The 17483-nt window shown below is 28.3% G+C and overlaps 1 protein-coding gene across 2 annotated transcripts; it reads left to right on the top strand.

Annotated features, from left to right (window-relative positions):
* Positions 1 to 502: 502 nt before the first annotated feature.
* Positions 503 to 4348, top strand: LOC108343345 (axial regulator YABBY 5). Of its 2 annotated transcripts, XM_052880618.1 has the most exons (8): positions 503 to 796; positions 1195 to 1302; positions 1836 to 1955; positions 3017 to 3137; positions 3324 to 3372; positions 3462 to 3537; positions 3634 to 3702; positions 4110 to 4348. In XM_052880618.1, the coding sequence occupies exons 1-8, from the start codon at positions 719 to 721 to the stop codon at positions 4155 to 4157; spliced, it is 669 nt and encodes a 222-aa protein (XP_052736578.1). In that variant the 5' UTR covers positions 503 to 718; the 3' UTR covers positions 4158 to 4348. The 2 variants fall into 2 exon arrangements, with proteins under 2 accessions (XP_052736578.1, XP_017437098.1); XM_017581609.2 differs by lacking the exon at positions 1195 to 1302 and having other exon boundaries at positions 515 to 796.
* The last annotated feature ends 13135 nt before the right edge of the window (positions 4349 to 17483 follow it).

Below are 17483 nucleotides of genomic sequence, written 5' to 3'. Positions count from 1 at the left end.
CTCTTTCTGGTCCTTTCTAGAAAAATCCAATTAACTAATTTATATAAGTAAACGAGATAATTGGTTCATAATGTTAAATGTCTTACGTACTTATTTTTGAAAATAAAAACAACATTTAAAATTAATGTATTCCCCACCAATTACTTATTGATCAAAGAGGAACACTTTAGTTAAGTGTATTCTTTAAAAAAAAATGAATTCATGATATTTTGATTTTGGCAAATAATAATATTGGAGAGTTGGAAAAAAAATAGAGTTTTTGCAAAAATAATTATTGAGCAGTGGAGCAAGTTTTCGAATATGAACTAAAAAGCAGTTTGTTTTCCTTTGACGGACCCAGCATTCCCTGACTGCCGTGGGCACTACTAAAACTACTTTTTTACTCTCTACTTCCTCACTTCTCTTTCTCTTTCCTTCGGATTCCAAACAACCCCTTCTTCTACCTCTCTCTACTCTATTTTATACAACCTTTTCCTTCAGTTTTTACTGTCCTCATATACTTATATATACACACCCCATACACAGCTCACTATCCAACCAAGGGAGGGTTTTCAGAAAGAGAGAGAGAGAATAATTAAAAAGGCCTTTGCCTTCATCTTTGCTATTGCAAGAGAGAAGGACCAGCTATTCAATTACCTTCATCCATCTTCTACTTCCTTCTTTCTCTCTTTCTTCTTCTTCTTTCACCCTCCTTCTTTCAAGAAACTCCAGATCAGCTATGACAACCTGCGGCATCGATGTTGCGCCCGAGCAACTCTGTTACATCCCCTGCAACTTTTGCAATATTGTTCTTGCGGTATCTTTGATTTCAAAGCTAGCTTTTATGATTTAGTCGGAGATCTGCTTTTCGGCTCTTGCATGTTACCTAATTCATACAATATCTTCTTGTTTTCAAATGCCAAACTAATGTATTTTACAGCACGCACACACACACACACAGTACACATACTTGGTTGGTTTCTTTTGCCTCTTTCTTTTCCTTCTTCTGTACACATCCAAGGGCAAAATAATTCAATCAGATCCTGAAAAGAAAGCTACCACTATGCGTGTGTTTGTGTGTGTTTGCGCTTTTGTGAACCAGTGGGTGTGCTGTTTTAATTCCCTCTTTCTTTCTGGGTTCCTAGTTGTTGTTACAGTCATGTCTCCATCTCCGGACTTTTCCTTTTCTCCTTTTCTTTTCTTCTTCTTTTGCAGTCAAATAAAAGTCATATCTGGAGAGGACCTCAAGAAGGTCACACATACACACAAAAACAAAACCATACACACACGGTGTTTTCCCCTTCCCGTTCTGAGCAAGTGCGGGTGAGGCTAATTGTGCCAACTGTGCTAGCTAGCTAGCTGTTTTGAGAAATATTGTAGTTTCCTCTTGAAAACGCCAAAATAGGCACTATATGTTAAAACTGTTGATAGGACAAGTCCTCTCCACCCTTTGATTTCCTATCTCTAACCTGTAACCTAATTGACCTCTCTAGCTTCTGCTAAAATCAACTTCTTCTGAACTATACATCCAGGTGCTTTCTCAAGTTTTTAAATTGGAAAACAAATATGTAAATCTCTTCAGGAGTATTCCCAGTTCTAACATACGAGAATAAACCCTGGATCGTAGCATCTTTCAAGTTGACAAGTTTTCTTTCTTTTTCGAGTAAAACCAAGCTGCACCCTTTTCCTCAAAACCTCACTTCTCAACTTACTTTTTTTTATCTTTAACGGGATGAGATGATCTGAAATATGAAATAATTGCGTGATCTAGTTTAATTTATTTTGTTTTTCATTCTCTGGGTGTTTAATCAACTTTCCTCCTTGTATAATGGAATATTATTGTGTTATGGACACAGGTGAGTGTTCCATGCAGCAGCCTGTTTGACATTGTGACCGTTCGATGCGGGCACTGCACCAATCTATGGTCCGTGAACATGGCCGCCGCGTTTCAGTCACTGTCATGGCAAGATGTTCAGGTAAGGTGCAATATAATAACACATAAATGCCACGTTTCCAACTAATTGGTACTTGATTTTGATGAATACTCACAAGTACTAACATAACACAAATATAAATAAAATAGCGTCTTTGATTTCTGGATCCTAGGGTAGGGTTTGTGGGAGTTATTCCTTTTGACAAAATCGAAGCCCCTCTGGTAGGTTCTGTGTGCTAAATCGAGTATTTCAAAGCAAGCATGTCTGTTATTTCTACCTGAGAAAGAGTACTGAAAGCCCTAGCTACCTGCAGCCGCCATAAGCAAAACCTATTCGTTTTCTTTTTTGCACTTTTAGTAGAGGCGTCAGGTTCTGTCCTAACCCATCAAGGCAACTGAAAATCTATCTATCTCTCTCTCTTCGTGGCTTTTTGAGATGATATACTCTGGGTATCGATTTCATCGACATGTATCTATGTATGTATATGTGGGAAATATGTTATGTTAGCCTTAGCTAGGTTTAATGATTTCTTTTCAAGATCCTTGTCGTCTCCAAGGCAAGCACACTCCTGTGGATCGGATGACTCAATTCTCAATTTTTAAAAAATGGTATCTTGCTCGGTGTAAATCCCTAAAATCTAAGCCCTTCATTTCCACAACTGTCAATCTGGGTTTTCTGTAAGTACTTTCATTCATCTGATTAGTTGCATTTCCTGTCTTATTGCTCAGTGATATTAAAGGCACTTTCGTTTCTCTCTATGAGAGGCCATCATTATTTCTTCACGTCTGAATCACAGTAAACCCACATTTGCTGCTGCCAGATACCTAGTCAGTTAATTTATTCACCCCATTTTTATTTCATGCAAACTAACTGGTCCCCGTCTGGTTTTTACACTCAAACTACTTTTCACATATTTCAATATAAAATCTACATTTTAATCTATATTTATTATTAAAAAAAATACCATTTAACATTAAATTTAATGATTAAAAAGTAAAGAATTCTTCATGTTTATAAGTCATCATGGTGCCACCACTTTAATTGTATATATGGACATGGCTAAGTTTATCTTCCAAGCTTATTATTAAGATTTTCATTTGCAGGGACCCGGGCACTGCAACCCAGAGTACAGGATTGACACTGGCTCCACCTCCAAATGCAACAACAGGATTGCAATGCGTCCACCCCCCACTAATGTAACTGAGGAAAGGGTTGTCAATAGGCGTGAGTATATATCTATATATATATATATATATATATATATATATTACCCTTTACCAAGTTTAATATTCAATCTCAAATTCATCATAGCCACACATATGGAGCCACCTAGTTTCCTTAAATAAAATAAAATATCCACATTGTCATTGACGATATTGATCTCATCTGAGTTGTTATTTTCTTTTCCAGCTCCCGAGAAGAGGCAGCGCGTACCTTCTGCTTATAATCAGTTTATAAAGTAAGTAAAACTTTACGAATAATTTTACTGTATATATAAGATGTAATTGGTTGCATAAAGCACTTTGAAACGTCTTTGTTCTTACGCAGGGAAGAGATTCAGAGGATCAAAGCCAATAATCCTGATATCAGTCACAGAGAAGCTTTCAGTACAGCTGCCAAAAACGTAAGTATCAGATAAAAATCGCTGGAATTATTTTACCCTATTTTAATATATATCTTCTTCATAACTATACTTAATTACTGAATTTTCTCTTTTTAGTGGGCACATTTTCCCCATATTCACTTCGGGCTGATGCTGGACAGCAACAACCAAGCTAAGATGGAAAATGTAAGTACATACACAGAAGCAATTTTTTTTTTATCAGTAAAAAATAAATGAATAAATATAGAACACTTATGAAATACTCTAACCCTTTTTCAAAACATTCACATAAGCAAATATGTCTATTTACATCACTTATTTCAAGAGACAATAGTTGTGATCCTCCGTAGCAACATATTTATTTCATGCTTTTCAATTTTTCTATTAAAGAATATAACACTTAGCAAAAAAATATATCATTAATATTAGCTTTTAATATAGCATCAACCTTTTAACTGGAGAAACAGAAAATGAGTGAATCTGAAGAAGATAAATAAATAAAAGAAAGTGTTAAATTATTAAGTATGGAACGTACTCTTGTTTAAGGATCATTGCTACAAAACTTTGTTTGATGAGATGATATTTGATTTCAGGTTTCTGAGAAGCATTTAATGTCAAGGGCTGCGCTAATGAATAAATGAAAGCTATCTTCATCATGATATCATACTATGGGTCCTGAGTTTCGTTTGAGTCTGTCAAGAAAAAAAAGTCCAACCTATAATGAGTTTTAAGGACAATCTGCACTTTTCTTTTGTTAATGTACTTGTCACTACTTAATTACTACTTGTTCAATGGATGCTTTAATTTCAAGCAAGAATGTTAGTTTCCCTTACCATCTTTTAATAACTTATATTTTCTACCTGTTTAAAATCAAGTATAAAACATATATACTTGATCTTCTTGAGCTTTATGTATAATCCTTTGTTTGGAGCACAATATATTGACATTTTCTTTAAATTATCATAGGGTAACTATTCATATAAATAGATTTATTTTTAAACGTGTTAGTTAATACACTTCTACTGCATCATTATTTTATTGCGTAATCTATGTTAAAAAATTATAGTGAAAATTTATATTTTAACACCTTTACCACTTCAACTTTATTTTAATATATAATAATATATAAATTCAATTTAAAAAATAAAAGTATGATTAAAATATTAATATAATTAATTATTAAATGACTGTTTATGGATTGTTAAATTATTAATTATTGCTTTAACTATATTACATGTATTCAATTATTAGTCATAAATGTGTTTAATTTATTTGTTAGAAGAAAAGAAAATTAAATAATAGAAGTAAGAGTGATTAAGTTAGTGTCATCAACTAAAATATAAATGTCATTAGACCCCATACCACATCATGGTACCGGCACAATTCAATTCAAAATAGCCCTACCCTATACCCTATACATTTCACCCTATAATTCAAATAAATCAGACTAAAAAACATGTAAGTACTTATAACATTTTTGCTGTGGTCCTCATTGGATATTATTGACTTCATAACATAAATTTCTTTCTGTTTTAGTATCATGAATTAATTGTTTCTTTATCGCAATAGCAAGATAAAAAGTATCATTCGTGCCTTCAAAAGGCCTGAGGTTGTTTATTAGTAAATTAAGAATGCATGTCTTGATCTTCTTTAGTCAAATAAAACAAAGAAATTATCTCTAGTAAGTTCAGTTCTGTTGGAACAAGAGTTACACAAAGAACACATACCTAAATAGCTACAACTACTTTACATCTTTCACATAACTTAGTTGAATTCATTTCACATATAACATTTGGGACTATGACCCTTAAAATTAACTAAATGAGTGGTTGGTCCCCTAGTTTGATGAGTTCAAGCACCAAATATTATATAGTTAACTATATTTTTTAAGAAGCTTATTTTAGATATAGAGACTACTAGATGAAAGTACAATAACTCAGATAAAACTATATATGCACTATTTATAAATTAAAGAAACTTAATTAATATCTTAATAATATCTCTCATTCTCTCCTTTTAAATCTTAACAAATTAACAAAGACGAATGTGTTTAAAAGTGCATTATAATAACTTTCTCATTGAATAATTTATATTCAAAACACAATCTCATTTATCTAGAATTTATAGTATCTCTTTATTAAAGTCCTCTATTAACTAATTAAAAAACCACTGATGATTTGTTTGGTATATTAAAAAATCATAAAGGTAAAAGTCTTGACATTTCTTTGAGAAATTCGTAAATAATGCTTATTGATTGCTCTTAAATTAGAAGTTTACTAATGTTAATTAAGGTATCAGTAGTAATTAAGGAACTAAACACAAAAGGAGAAATAATAAGTTCTATTTAGGGTTCAACTTAGAAAGGATTTGACCCTATCATTTCATACGAGACGATATTAAACATCAGTCAATGGTGATTTTTGTGCAATAACTTTTATGTTTTAGCACTAATTATCTAATTTTTGTATGTCACTCTCTCATTACAATGGAGTATCATTACCTAAAAAGTATTCTAACTTTTTTTTTTTTTCGATTCTCTTATCAATTATAACATATGATTTATGCTTTAAGAGCATTAATCAATTCCTTTCTAACTTAACTTTTCCTTTATAAATATCACTGTTAGATAATTAATAACACTGATCTACCCTAACCAATCAAAGCATCTATTTCTTTTGGATTCATTTGAATGTCAGGTAATGTTAAAAGAAAGGTGGAATGCACTTTTTTTAGTCGCCAACTTGTCATCTTTGGGACAACAAAATTCTAACGTTTTAAAATCCAAACAAACATTTAGTAGCAAACGAGAGAGTTGGGAGAAAAAGCTTAATTTTTTTGTATTTTTTCTCTCTTTAATTTATATGTAATGTAAGTTCTGTGAGTGTGAGATGTTTGATGAAATGGACTGGTAAGACTACAAAATATACGTTTCTTTTTACTTTTCAAAGTAAAATATCTAAGGAAGATTTGGTCCTGTACCAAGCACACTCCAACTCATAAATTAACAAAGGCCTTTTCGAAAAGGAATTTTTGGACCACCATTTTGGCATTATGGCATCCCCATCAAAAACACACAGGAATCTCCATGAAAGCACTAAAAATGAAGCAGCTCCTTTTGCAGGTTGCTTCAAAAATTTGGCTACTAATTTGAGTATTGACCAGCTCGTGTGTTGTCCCATTAAGAAACTACTCACGGACAAAGGAAAAAACAGATTACACAAAATGATATCGCCATTCACGGTCCCAAAATTCACTTAAAACTTGTGCAGAAAAAGCTGTGAAAAAGTTAAAATTAATCCCATTGGCAGAATAGAAGAAACATGCTTCAACTAGGATAAGTTCTACAAGCATCTTATGTGTATAGACTCTATGGTATACTAGGAAAAAAGTTTGACAACTATAGAGTTTCTTTTATAAGAGTTCTTATTCTAGAATCTACGGTGATGGATATGAGAAAACTACAAAATTATATGTTTATTTGAAAAAAGTAAGATAGATTAGGTATAGGAGTTGAGAGGGAGAAGGAGAATGAAGTGAGATAATGTTGTTAGAGTAAGAAGTGAGAATATTATTAGGGTAGTGATATATATAGTTTTAAATTTGATTATAATATTTGGATAGTTAGAGTATTATAGTATTAAGTTATGTTGGTCAGTCTGACAATGAGAATCTGAAACGTCAAAATCATGTCTGTTAAGCATTGATTTCTTTTGAATGTCATTTCATGTCTGACTTTCTCAGCCCACCACTTACTGCCATAGAGAGCCACAGCAGAAGCAGAACCCTTCCTTTTCGCATTCGCCGTGCCTTGAAGTTAATGCCATTTTTGTCTTTCACTATTTGCTTCGCATCAACTTCAAACTCAGCCTTATCATACATACCAACCCATCTTAATTCATACCATTTAATGCTTCATGCTACTTTATTATCGTATTTAATGATCAATTCTAAATCTATATATTTGCTGTTAGACACACTCCGGAATATAAATCTATGTACTTTTTAGTTTTAAAAAATTAAATCAGTTCATAATTTTTTAATGAAACAGTAATTTATTATTTCTATTTTTAACATAAATTACATCAATGTTTATCTTTACAACAAATAAAAATAATAAACGGATTTGGAGAACAAAGTTGTTTTAGCAAAATTATTTAATTTTTATTGCTGTTTTAAATATGTCAGAAAAACCTTAAACTACATTCCGCTCACTCCTTTTATGCCAACCTAAGTTTTTTTGTTCACATGTATTAAGAAACAAGTTTTAAGGTTTATCAAACTATTCTCTATTTCAAAAAATTGTATATCTTTAATTAATACAGAAAAAGTAATTTATTTGAGTATAAATTATAATTAAAAAATAATGATGAATTTTCTAAAGATGAACATGTCAATTAATTTGAAATTTTCTAAAGACTAAACTGACTAGTGTTTTAAGTTACTTTTTTTTATTTATTTCATAAAGAAGTATAAACTTGAATTAATCAATTTAAATATAAAAAAATAAAAAAATAATGCATATGAATTTAAATTAATCATTTTACTATAAAAAAATTATATTCAACATATTGCAAAAATATTTTGGAATCAAAGATTATTAGTAGCACAATAAAAAAATAAAAATATGTTTTATGAACTATATTATTTTGAGATAGAATGAAAAGGATTGATTGAATTTTTTGAATGACATAAATATTATTTTTCAATATTTTTGTACATTATATGTTGAGTTTAATATATATAAACGTAAAATAATTTTATTTTCTCATCCAAAGTTTAAGTCATTATTAGGCATGTGAACATTTTTATTAAATATTTATTTAAATAAAACAATAACCCATTACAATTGTTTTTGTCTGGTATATCAATTTGTCGTTCCTGAGAGGAGAGATCAGGGAGGAGAAAGACTAGATGGACCCAAAGCCTAGCCCATAGGGGCAACAACCTACAATCCATTGTTAGAAGGATCTATTTATTAAAAAAATGGTTGTGGTAAAAGAAATTATCTTCTGTTCTTTTTATAGATATGTTAAAAGTTTCATAAGTTTTCTTGAATTTAAAATGATTTGTAATGATTATTAAATTAATAACTACAATTATTTATGTCAGTTGAAAAGTTATAGGAACAACTATACATATGTTTTTAAATGTTGGCAAGTATAAGAGAGCCTACTAACTTAGAATAGGGATTATCTTATATCATTTTTTAAGGTAAAAGTTTATTCCATCTCCATTTTTATATTTAAAAGATATAAGATTTTTTTGTCTTATTTTCATCTTTCATCAAGTGACAGATATACTTTATATTCATATCATATCCATTTTTATTACTGTTTAAATATCAACTAAATCCTTTTTAATGAAAAATTAAAAGTAAAAAAATATATAATATTATCAAGTATTAAATATCAAACATCTTCTTATATATTACATGTCAAATATTTAGAAAAAATTATAATTCTTATATATTAAATGTCAAATATTTAGAAAAAATTATAATAGTATAAATTTTAAATAAGAATACAAAATAACTATTGAGGAAAAGTAAATAAATTATATAAAATATTTCAAAATTAATATAAGTAAAAGTTCACTAGCATCTATAAATTTTATATGTATTAATTAAACAAAGTTGATAAAATTAAAAGATAATTTTACAAAATTTTAAAAACAATAAATATTTAATTTTAAAAATATTTTAAATGTTTCAGTTTTTTTTTATACATCGATAAATATTATATTTAACGAAACCGTAGAAATAAAAAAATATTAAACTTATAAATTTAGATATAATTATTTTATTTTATGAACTTCATTGTACAGTATATACTGTGTAAACAAGATTTATAATAATAACATTAAATTATTGTATTAAAATTACACTTATGAGAAAAAATTAAAAAATAAAAATAATAATATAAAAAATCATCAAAATAATATTCTATATAATAAAAGTAAATAACAAATAAAATAATTAAAAAATTAAAAAAGAAAAAAAGAAAAAACAAATTGATACACTATGAATAAAATCTCACAAAGGAAATGTTGCATAATTAAGGGTATGATAAAATGAAAAAAAATCTTGAACAAATGATAAACCTTTCCAAATATTAAAATAGTTAAGTTTTTATATTAATTAGTAAGTTATTATATTTAAAATTAAGAGTAAAAAGATGAAAAAAATAAACAATAAATAAAAGTATTAAAAAAAAGTTAAACTAATCAAATGTGTAACCTAAAATCTATTTTATCCACTAAAATGAGTATTACACCACTTGAACATAACAAAAAAAATGTAATTAAAGTTTTGATAAGAGAGAGTGTTTTGGAGATATATGTGAATTTTGTAAATATAAAACCAATCAAATAATTAGAAAAGAAAAGAATATATATATATATATATATATATATATATATATATATATTATACAAGGTATTTTAATATATGATAAGTATTTTAATAATTTAAATGAAAATAAAATATATATATTATCACATGTATACAAATGGAAACAGACGAATATGCATACTTATTTCATGCTTAATTGAAAAAATTGAATATTATTAATATTTACAGGTCAGTTGGTCATTTCTACCTAAAAATAAAGTGCTTGGATAATTTAATAAAATCCTAATTCTTTAAGTATTCAATGTATCATAAAAATGTAATAAAAATTTGAAAGTTTTCCAAATTATAGTATAGAACTTAACATGTCTAAAATTGTTATGAAGTTATTAAAGTTCATATTTATTTTGAGATTAATTTTATTCGTGTACTCTAAAAGATTGATTTTTAACTCGATCATATATATTAATTTAGTTTTTCAAAAAAATCTAATTTTTTTAATAAAATTGATTTTCATTAATTCAAATGTTTTTTCTATATTTAAACTGAAATATATTTCACTCTTGGGATTAATTTGAATATATTTTAATCAAAAATTGAATGAAACCATCTGACAACAATTCCTACTCAACCATTATAGAAAGAAAAAAAGAATTAAAAATATTTTATAGGATTACAATAAGAAAAACTGTTTTAAAAACCAAAAAGAAATATTAAATATTTTTGTATATGAATAAAGATAAAGAATTTATTATTGATAATTTCAAATTACCGTTAATTTTATATTGTTCATAAGGTAAGAGGTACGTGTACTTTTTTATATTATACACAAGTTCTTATTATATATAGTTTCTTTATCTTGATCGTGCATAAAAATTAAAAATAAAAAGGTGTTAAAAACTTATTTTTTTAGTTATTGGCTCCGTAGGTAAATTCATTTTGAATTGATAATTAGACTATCTTTTTCAAAAATATATTAAAGAAGTTGAGGACTTAAGGTGACTAGCCTATTGCAATAATGATCTTAATTAGTTCATTTATAAATCTCATATTTTTTTGACTTGGTGAAACATTGTAATCACTAAAAGTCTTATTTGTTTTTTCTTTTATGCATTTTTCATGCCATATATATTTTAAAGATGTGGCAATGTAATTAGGGTTGGGCATAACATACTTAACTATACTATACTACAATTAATTATATTTTTAATAAACTAAAAAAACTAAACTACTTAATATAATATTTAAATTATACTGTTTAAGAGTTCAGTTTTAAAAACTGAACTTATATTAGTTAACTAATAACTGCACTGAAATTTGTAAACATACTATCAACTGCATAATTGTATTCCCACTTTTGTTTGTTATGCCTCAAGTATTGAAAGGTTATGAACTTAAATAATTATTTATAATATTAATAAAAATCAAGACACTACAGTTTCAATTTGGATTTAAATTATAGGTAAATTCACCTAACAAATATAGTTGGTTGTTAAATTCAAATGTTAAAAGTTCATTGTGCTTCATAATAATTTTTTTTATAATCTTAATTATTCACCAATTAAGACAGTGAATAAATTGGACAAATAAAGTAGATATTCTTTTTTAAATACTATTTATTTTATTATTTTAAATATAAAACAATATCTTTAAATATACCATTTTATTATTTTTAATATAAAATAAATAGTATTTTAAATAATTTTTTCTTCAATTCCACAATTTAAAGTTTGTAATCATATATATTTTATTTACGGCCTTTTGAAACTGACTATGCTTATGTTTGAATACCAGTATATTTATGTTTGAGTACCAGTATATTTATGTTTGAATGTAAAGTTTAGTTTATATATATATTTTAGTTACCGCTTTTTAAACACAGTAGGCTTATGTTTGAATGGATAGTATAGTTTAGTTATTAGTTAACTGATATAAGTTCAGTTTTTTAAAATTGAACTATAAAACAATACAGTTTGGATATTATTTTAATTAGTTCAACATTTTTTAGTTTATTATAATACAGATAACTATAGTTTAGTACAATTTAGTTAATTTTGTCCAGTCCTAAATGTAATTTGTGTACTATTGTTCTTATAATGCAGGTTAAGTCAAAATAAATCTACTTGAAATATTGGGGGAAGTATTTAGAATCATTGACATAATAGACTTTTGTTTAGATTTTCCAAATATTACCAAAACATGATCATTGATTAGAGATTACTTAATTACCAAAAATAGAGACTACAGCGTGGCATTTAACTTTGACTAAGTGACAATGGCTAATAAACTTGTTTGTGTTTGTCAAAATTTATGAAATTTTTAAGTGATAGTTGAATTTTCACTAGATGGTAAAAATATGAAAAATAAAGTGACTATCATTATTGACAATGTTCAATTTTTTTCCCTAAACCATTAATGTCATGATTGCATATAAAGTAACCATAAAAAAGAAAAATAAATAAAAAAGGTAGGGAAAATCATTACGACGAACCAATCTATACTAAATAACAAGTTGTGATTGCAACCAATCATCACTGTACAACTATTTAAAAAGTCTTTATACAGTAGAGGATTGTTTTAGTTTTGAATTTTAAGTTATATGAAAAAATTAGGTAGTTATTAAGGTATATTTGTTTATTACCTTTAAAAAATTAGCTAGTTGTGATCAACTAATACTTGCTTCAAAAATAATTTCTTAAACAAGATTGTATTTTAACGTGTGATCCTCAGTTCTTTTTATTAAATTCATCATTAATTTTATTATTTATTTTTTATTCTTCTGAATAATTACAACGATAAGATGGGTACTTGTATGATTTATTATATGAGTTTCTGATTTGTTGTAATAAAAAAATTTTGTCTCTTATTTTTTTAAATATCTTTTAATTATATATATTTTAAAGACAACAAGTTAGTAGATTAAACGAATTGGTTCGCTGGTTCACATAATAATTGGACCAATTTGTTAAGAAATGGATTTTAACATATATCTCAATCCCACAAAACTGGCTTGTAAGATGAGGTTTGTACTCACTTATATATTATGAATTGACCTTATTTTTAATGAATGTGGGACTTTCAACACAATTGATATAAAAAAAGATTTTGCGTAGTCAAAATAAGAGTTGTAATGTTTTTGATTCATTAAATAATTATTTTATTTTATTTTATTAAAAAAATAAGTGGGTTGGTGAGCCAATCCGACTCATCACGATTTCAATTTGGGTAAGCCGAATTCTTAATAAATCAGGTTAAAATTGACTCACATCAAAATTTAATATTTTTTTAATCTAATCCAATTTGAACTCATAATGAATTAGGTTGAAAGATTAATGGATTTCAACCCATTTTGACTCCAATAATAAAAAAAATAATAAAAAAATATAGTTACTAACGGAGAAAATTAGGTTAACGAAAATATGGCTGAGATGTAGTATAACATGAAAAAGAAGGAGGAAAGGATGGGTATGATAGACATATTGGTTTCCAGCACATGCATGATGCTTTAGGAGGAAAAGGATGGTGTTTGGTTTGATGAAGAGAAAAGGAATGGAAATTGAAGGATTTTGGGTGGGGTCGAAGGAATGGGGGAGTTGTGAAGAAGTAAACGAGTTGAGTTGTGATTTGTGTGGCAGTGACACGTGATTCCTTAGCTTTGGGGGTATGGCATCCCGTTCCTATCGCAGGATTGCTTCCTACCTTTAATCCAAATTCTCCATTTCCAACCTCTTTATCTGTTAGGACCACACTCATATGCTTCTCATCTGCATCACCCCAACATGGAAACCGGAATCTGCCTCCTCCACATCATTATTCTTTTCATTCTCATACTATTCTTCTATTTCCTCCCTATATCTCTCCAACACACTTCTAATAACACATTCTCTATATAATATTTCTATGCAACACACCAAATTAACAATATATTAGAATGACTGATTCTGACAATGACAATCAATCATGTCACTCCAAATAAGAGTTTTCTAATAGGAGTTCCTTGCAAGAGCCTCGTAAACCATTTATTTGTGATCCTTGCAGAACTTTTTCTGGTCTCCAATGTTATGTCACTTTTAAGAAATTCAGTCTCAACCTTCATGTAATGGTTAAAATTTTCAAGAAATCTTAAGAAATCCAATTTTGTTACTTTTACTAAATTGCATTTCAAATAAATTTTATTTAAGAATTTCTTTAATTTTTCGAGCTGGAAATTTGTGTTTTATTTTGGAGGAATTATTTTTTATTTAATTTTCTTATATTGAAAAAACTAGCTGTTTTAAATATGAGCTCTTTATTATATATATATATATATATATATATATATATATATATATATATATATATATATATATATATATATATATATATATATATATATATATATATACATATTTCAAAACTCATTAAAAAATACACCAATAGACATGTTATTAATAGTTCTGAATACTAGAGAATTCTAGAAGACTTTCTTTATCAAGTATATGAGATATTTATGGTCCTTGGAATCTTATTTAGCCAACCAATAAATTTTTTCAAATGTATGATATAAAATACTTACATGTCAATATTCGAAGAAAAGAAAAGAGATAGGTGATTAAAAAAGCTATGTAGTATTTAAAGAAATAAATAGGGATCGTGTTTTATCCCAGTTGAATGTTGGATTTCTAATAAACGAAATTGAAAAGATAACTCAGCAGTCCTCACAGAATGTACTAATTCTGTCTTCTCTGTTCGGCATTGGCCTCAAGCCAATAACGAAGCTTGAAAACCTGCGACTTCATCACGCCCACAACGCACTAACGTTAGTGCCAAATGTGATTGATTGATACCAATTGCACGTGAGTTCATGTTTCAATGGAGGGAAAAATTCATAACATTCCACTTCATGTGATAAATAAATCTAAACTTTAAACAAGTCTAAATCATCAATAAATCACCCATTAAAATTCACTTTACCATATTGCCAATGCAATAACTTTTTGCTCTCAAAATGCAAAATTTTGCTGTTTACTGTTGCAAATATTCATAAATCATAATAGATGAATAAAAGCCCAGTATGAAATTGGACCATCATAAAGTATAATGACACCTAGAGCAAAGTTTTATTGGAGCATTCGTTCACAAAGTAATTTACCATGTCTTTCTTCCTGCACCTTCCTGTTTTTCTTTCTGCAACCCCCATACAAGTTGAATTCCCCAAAGTTTCAATGCCCATCTTTGTTAGACCTCTAAAAGTGCTGAACTTCCCGTATGCTCCATTCTGTTTCAACGTTGGCTTTTTTTTTCTTCCTACATTCCAGTATCTTTGTTCATTGGATATTTTTGGAAGCCCATGTGCAACTCCATACCATTTGTGAATTATGATATTTCCCAACAGCATACCTTTAAACATTAGGAAAGTTTCCATTGAATTTAGTTTAATAACTCTGCTAATCGAATAAATTTTCGTACGTACGAAAGGGAATGCAAAGTTTAGGCATGATCACATCTGTTATCTACAAAGTAAATGCTTTTCTTCAAGACTAACATAATTAATAAAAGCATGTTGCACTTGAACCTATTTCTACACCCAAGTTAGGAGAAAACGAAAAAAGAAAGAATAACAATGAACTAGTCAATTCAACAGAAAAAGCATTCAGCACAATTCTTAAGAGAAAATTGGGACAAAAAAGGGGTTGGTCTAAAGTGAATTTTGGCTTAAAACTTACAGGCTCGCTTCCGTAAACTCCAGTCATTTCGTGATATAAAAAATTATGTTCCCTTAGTATAAAAAAATGTGTTTTTTCTCATATTGCTCTCCTTTTTCACCCTACTTGTGAGGAACATCAGAACTGCTTCAGGGTTATAGGATATCACTGATCTCCCAAACATTACACTAAAAAGGATGGAAGAAATAAAATATTACTTCTTAGCAAGACAATATGACCTTCGTAGTAGGAAAGAATTATATACAATATCCAACACCAAGCACTTGAGATAATTTTTACAAAAATCGAAAATCAAACAGAGCTCATATCAATAAATATGAGCCTCAAGACGAAGAAAAATAAAGAAAAGAAATGCAAAACAGAGTGCACCAACATAATGGGCTTTAAGATGAAGAATATTATACAAGAAATTACTGTAGAGAGAAATGGTATACATCCGTGAGATATGGTCTCATTACCCTTTTTTAGTGCAGCTGATAAACGTACATACATGATATCATACATTTCTGAGATAATCTTATTGTTTTTTTTTGTCATACAATATATATATTATCATACAAGTCAATACATAGGGATGAACACAAGCCTATGTACAAAATATTCTATAAAACAATTAAAACTCTTTAAAGCACATAAATCACATGCATCAACTTTGTTACATAGATAATAAATCTTTGGGCATTGTAACGATTTAATGAAGATATTCGTTAACTAATAATTGAAACTAACAGAACCAATGGTAATGTCTCCAAATAAAATTTATCTTTTGGGGCAAGAAGTAACAATCTATATCAATATAATTGGTTCTCTCGAGAAATATTGGATTTAAGATGATATGAAGAGTTTCCCAAATCACATTTCTTTAAACAACTGTTTGAGTTAGATAAGTTAACAAAATGCAGAAGTCCTCACTCTATACTCTCTTTTGCACTAGATTTGGCCACCACACTCTAGTTCTTACTTTTCCAAAAGATCAAGGTTTAACCAATGAAGACATAAGACACAATATTCGAAAATGGATCTCCTGTCAATAGGTGAGTCTGGAAAGCTATGGTCAGTGTTGGTGGTAGTGGTCATGTAAGTTTGTTGCTTACCTTTTATGATGAGAAATAGGTTGCATTGGTATTGAGATCTTGATATTCATTTGTTACTTTTGTTTTATGTTTTTTAAATTTACCAAAAGTAGATGCTCTAGTTTTGTAATAATCTAATGTAAGTTTATTTTGTAGTATTTTGCTATGAGAAATAGTTTGGATTTGTGCTTTGTTCTTTATGTGCATGTCTTAATTCTCTTTTTAGCTATGTTTTTAAGTGTCCAATTTCGTTGGTATGTGTTGTTTACTTATGTCCTTGCATGACCTTCTGAATTCTTCTACTGTTTTTTCCTTCGCAAGGATTTTATGGTTTGTGGATTTTTTTTTCTATTATCATGTGTTTGTTGATGTCTTTATGTGCATGTCTGAATTTTTTGTATGATTTTAACTGTTACCTAAAGTATATGTTTACCTTTGTAATTCTTAAAAGTTTTTTCATTATGTTGGTGTTAGTGGTCATATAAGTTTCCTGCTTAGCTTTTTGTATGAGAAATAGTATGCATTGGTGTTAAGGTCTTTATGTGCATGTGTTACTTCTATGTTTTTTAGATTTATCTTAAGTAGATGTTCTCATCTGTACTCTTCTAATATAAGTTCATTTTGTAGTGTTTTGCTATGGAAAATAGTTTGGATTGGTGCTTCGTTTTTTATGTGCATGTCTTAGTTCTGTTTTATTGTTGTTTAAGCCAACTAAATTAGTTGCTATCAATTTATCATATCTAAAGTTTTGCTATAACTTTTGGTAATTCTTACTTTTTTTTTAGTTGTTTGGTATGGAAATACTTTGTATTTGTGTTGAACTCTTTATCAGCATATTACTTG

Source organism: Vigna angularis, chromosome 1 (assembly GCF_016808095.1).
Source record: "Vigna angularis cultivar LongXiaoDou No.4 chromosome 1, ASM1680809v1, whole genome shotgun sequence".
Classification (NCBI taxonomy): domain Eukaryota; kingdom Viridiplantae; phylum Streptophyta; class Magnoliopsida; order Fabales; family Fabaceae; genus Vigna; species Vigna angularis.
The sequence above is the reverse complement of the archived record's forward strand: the minus strand, read 5'-3'. Positions and strand labels throughout refer to the sequence as shown.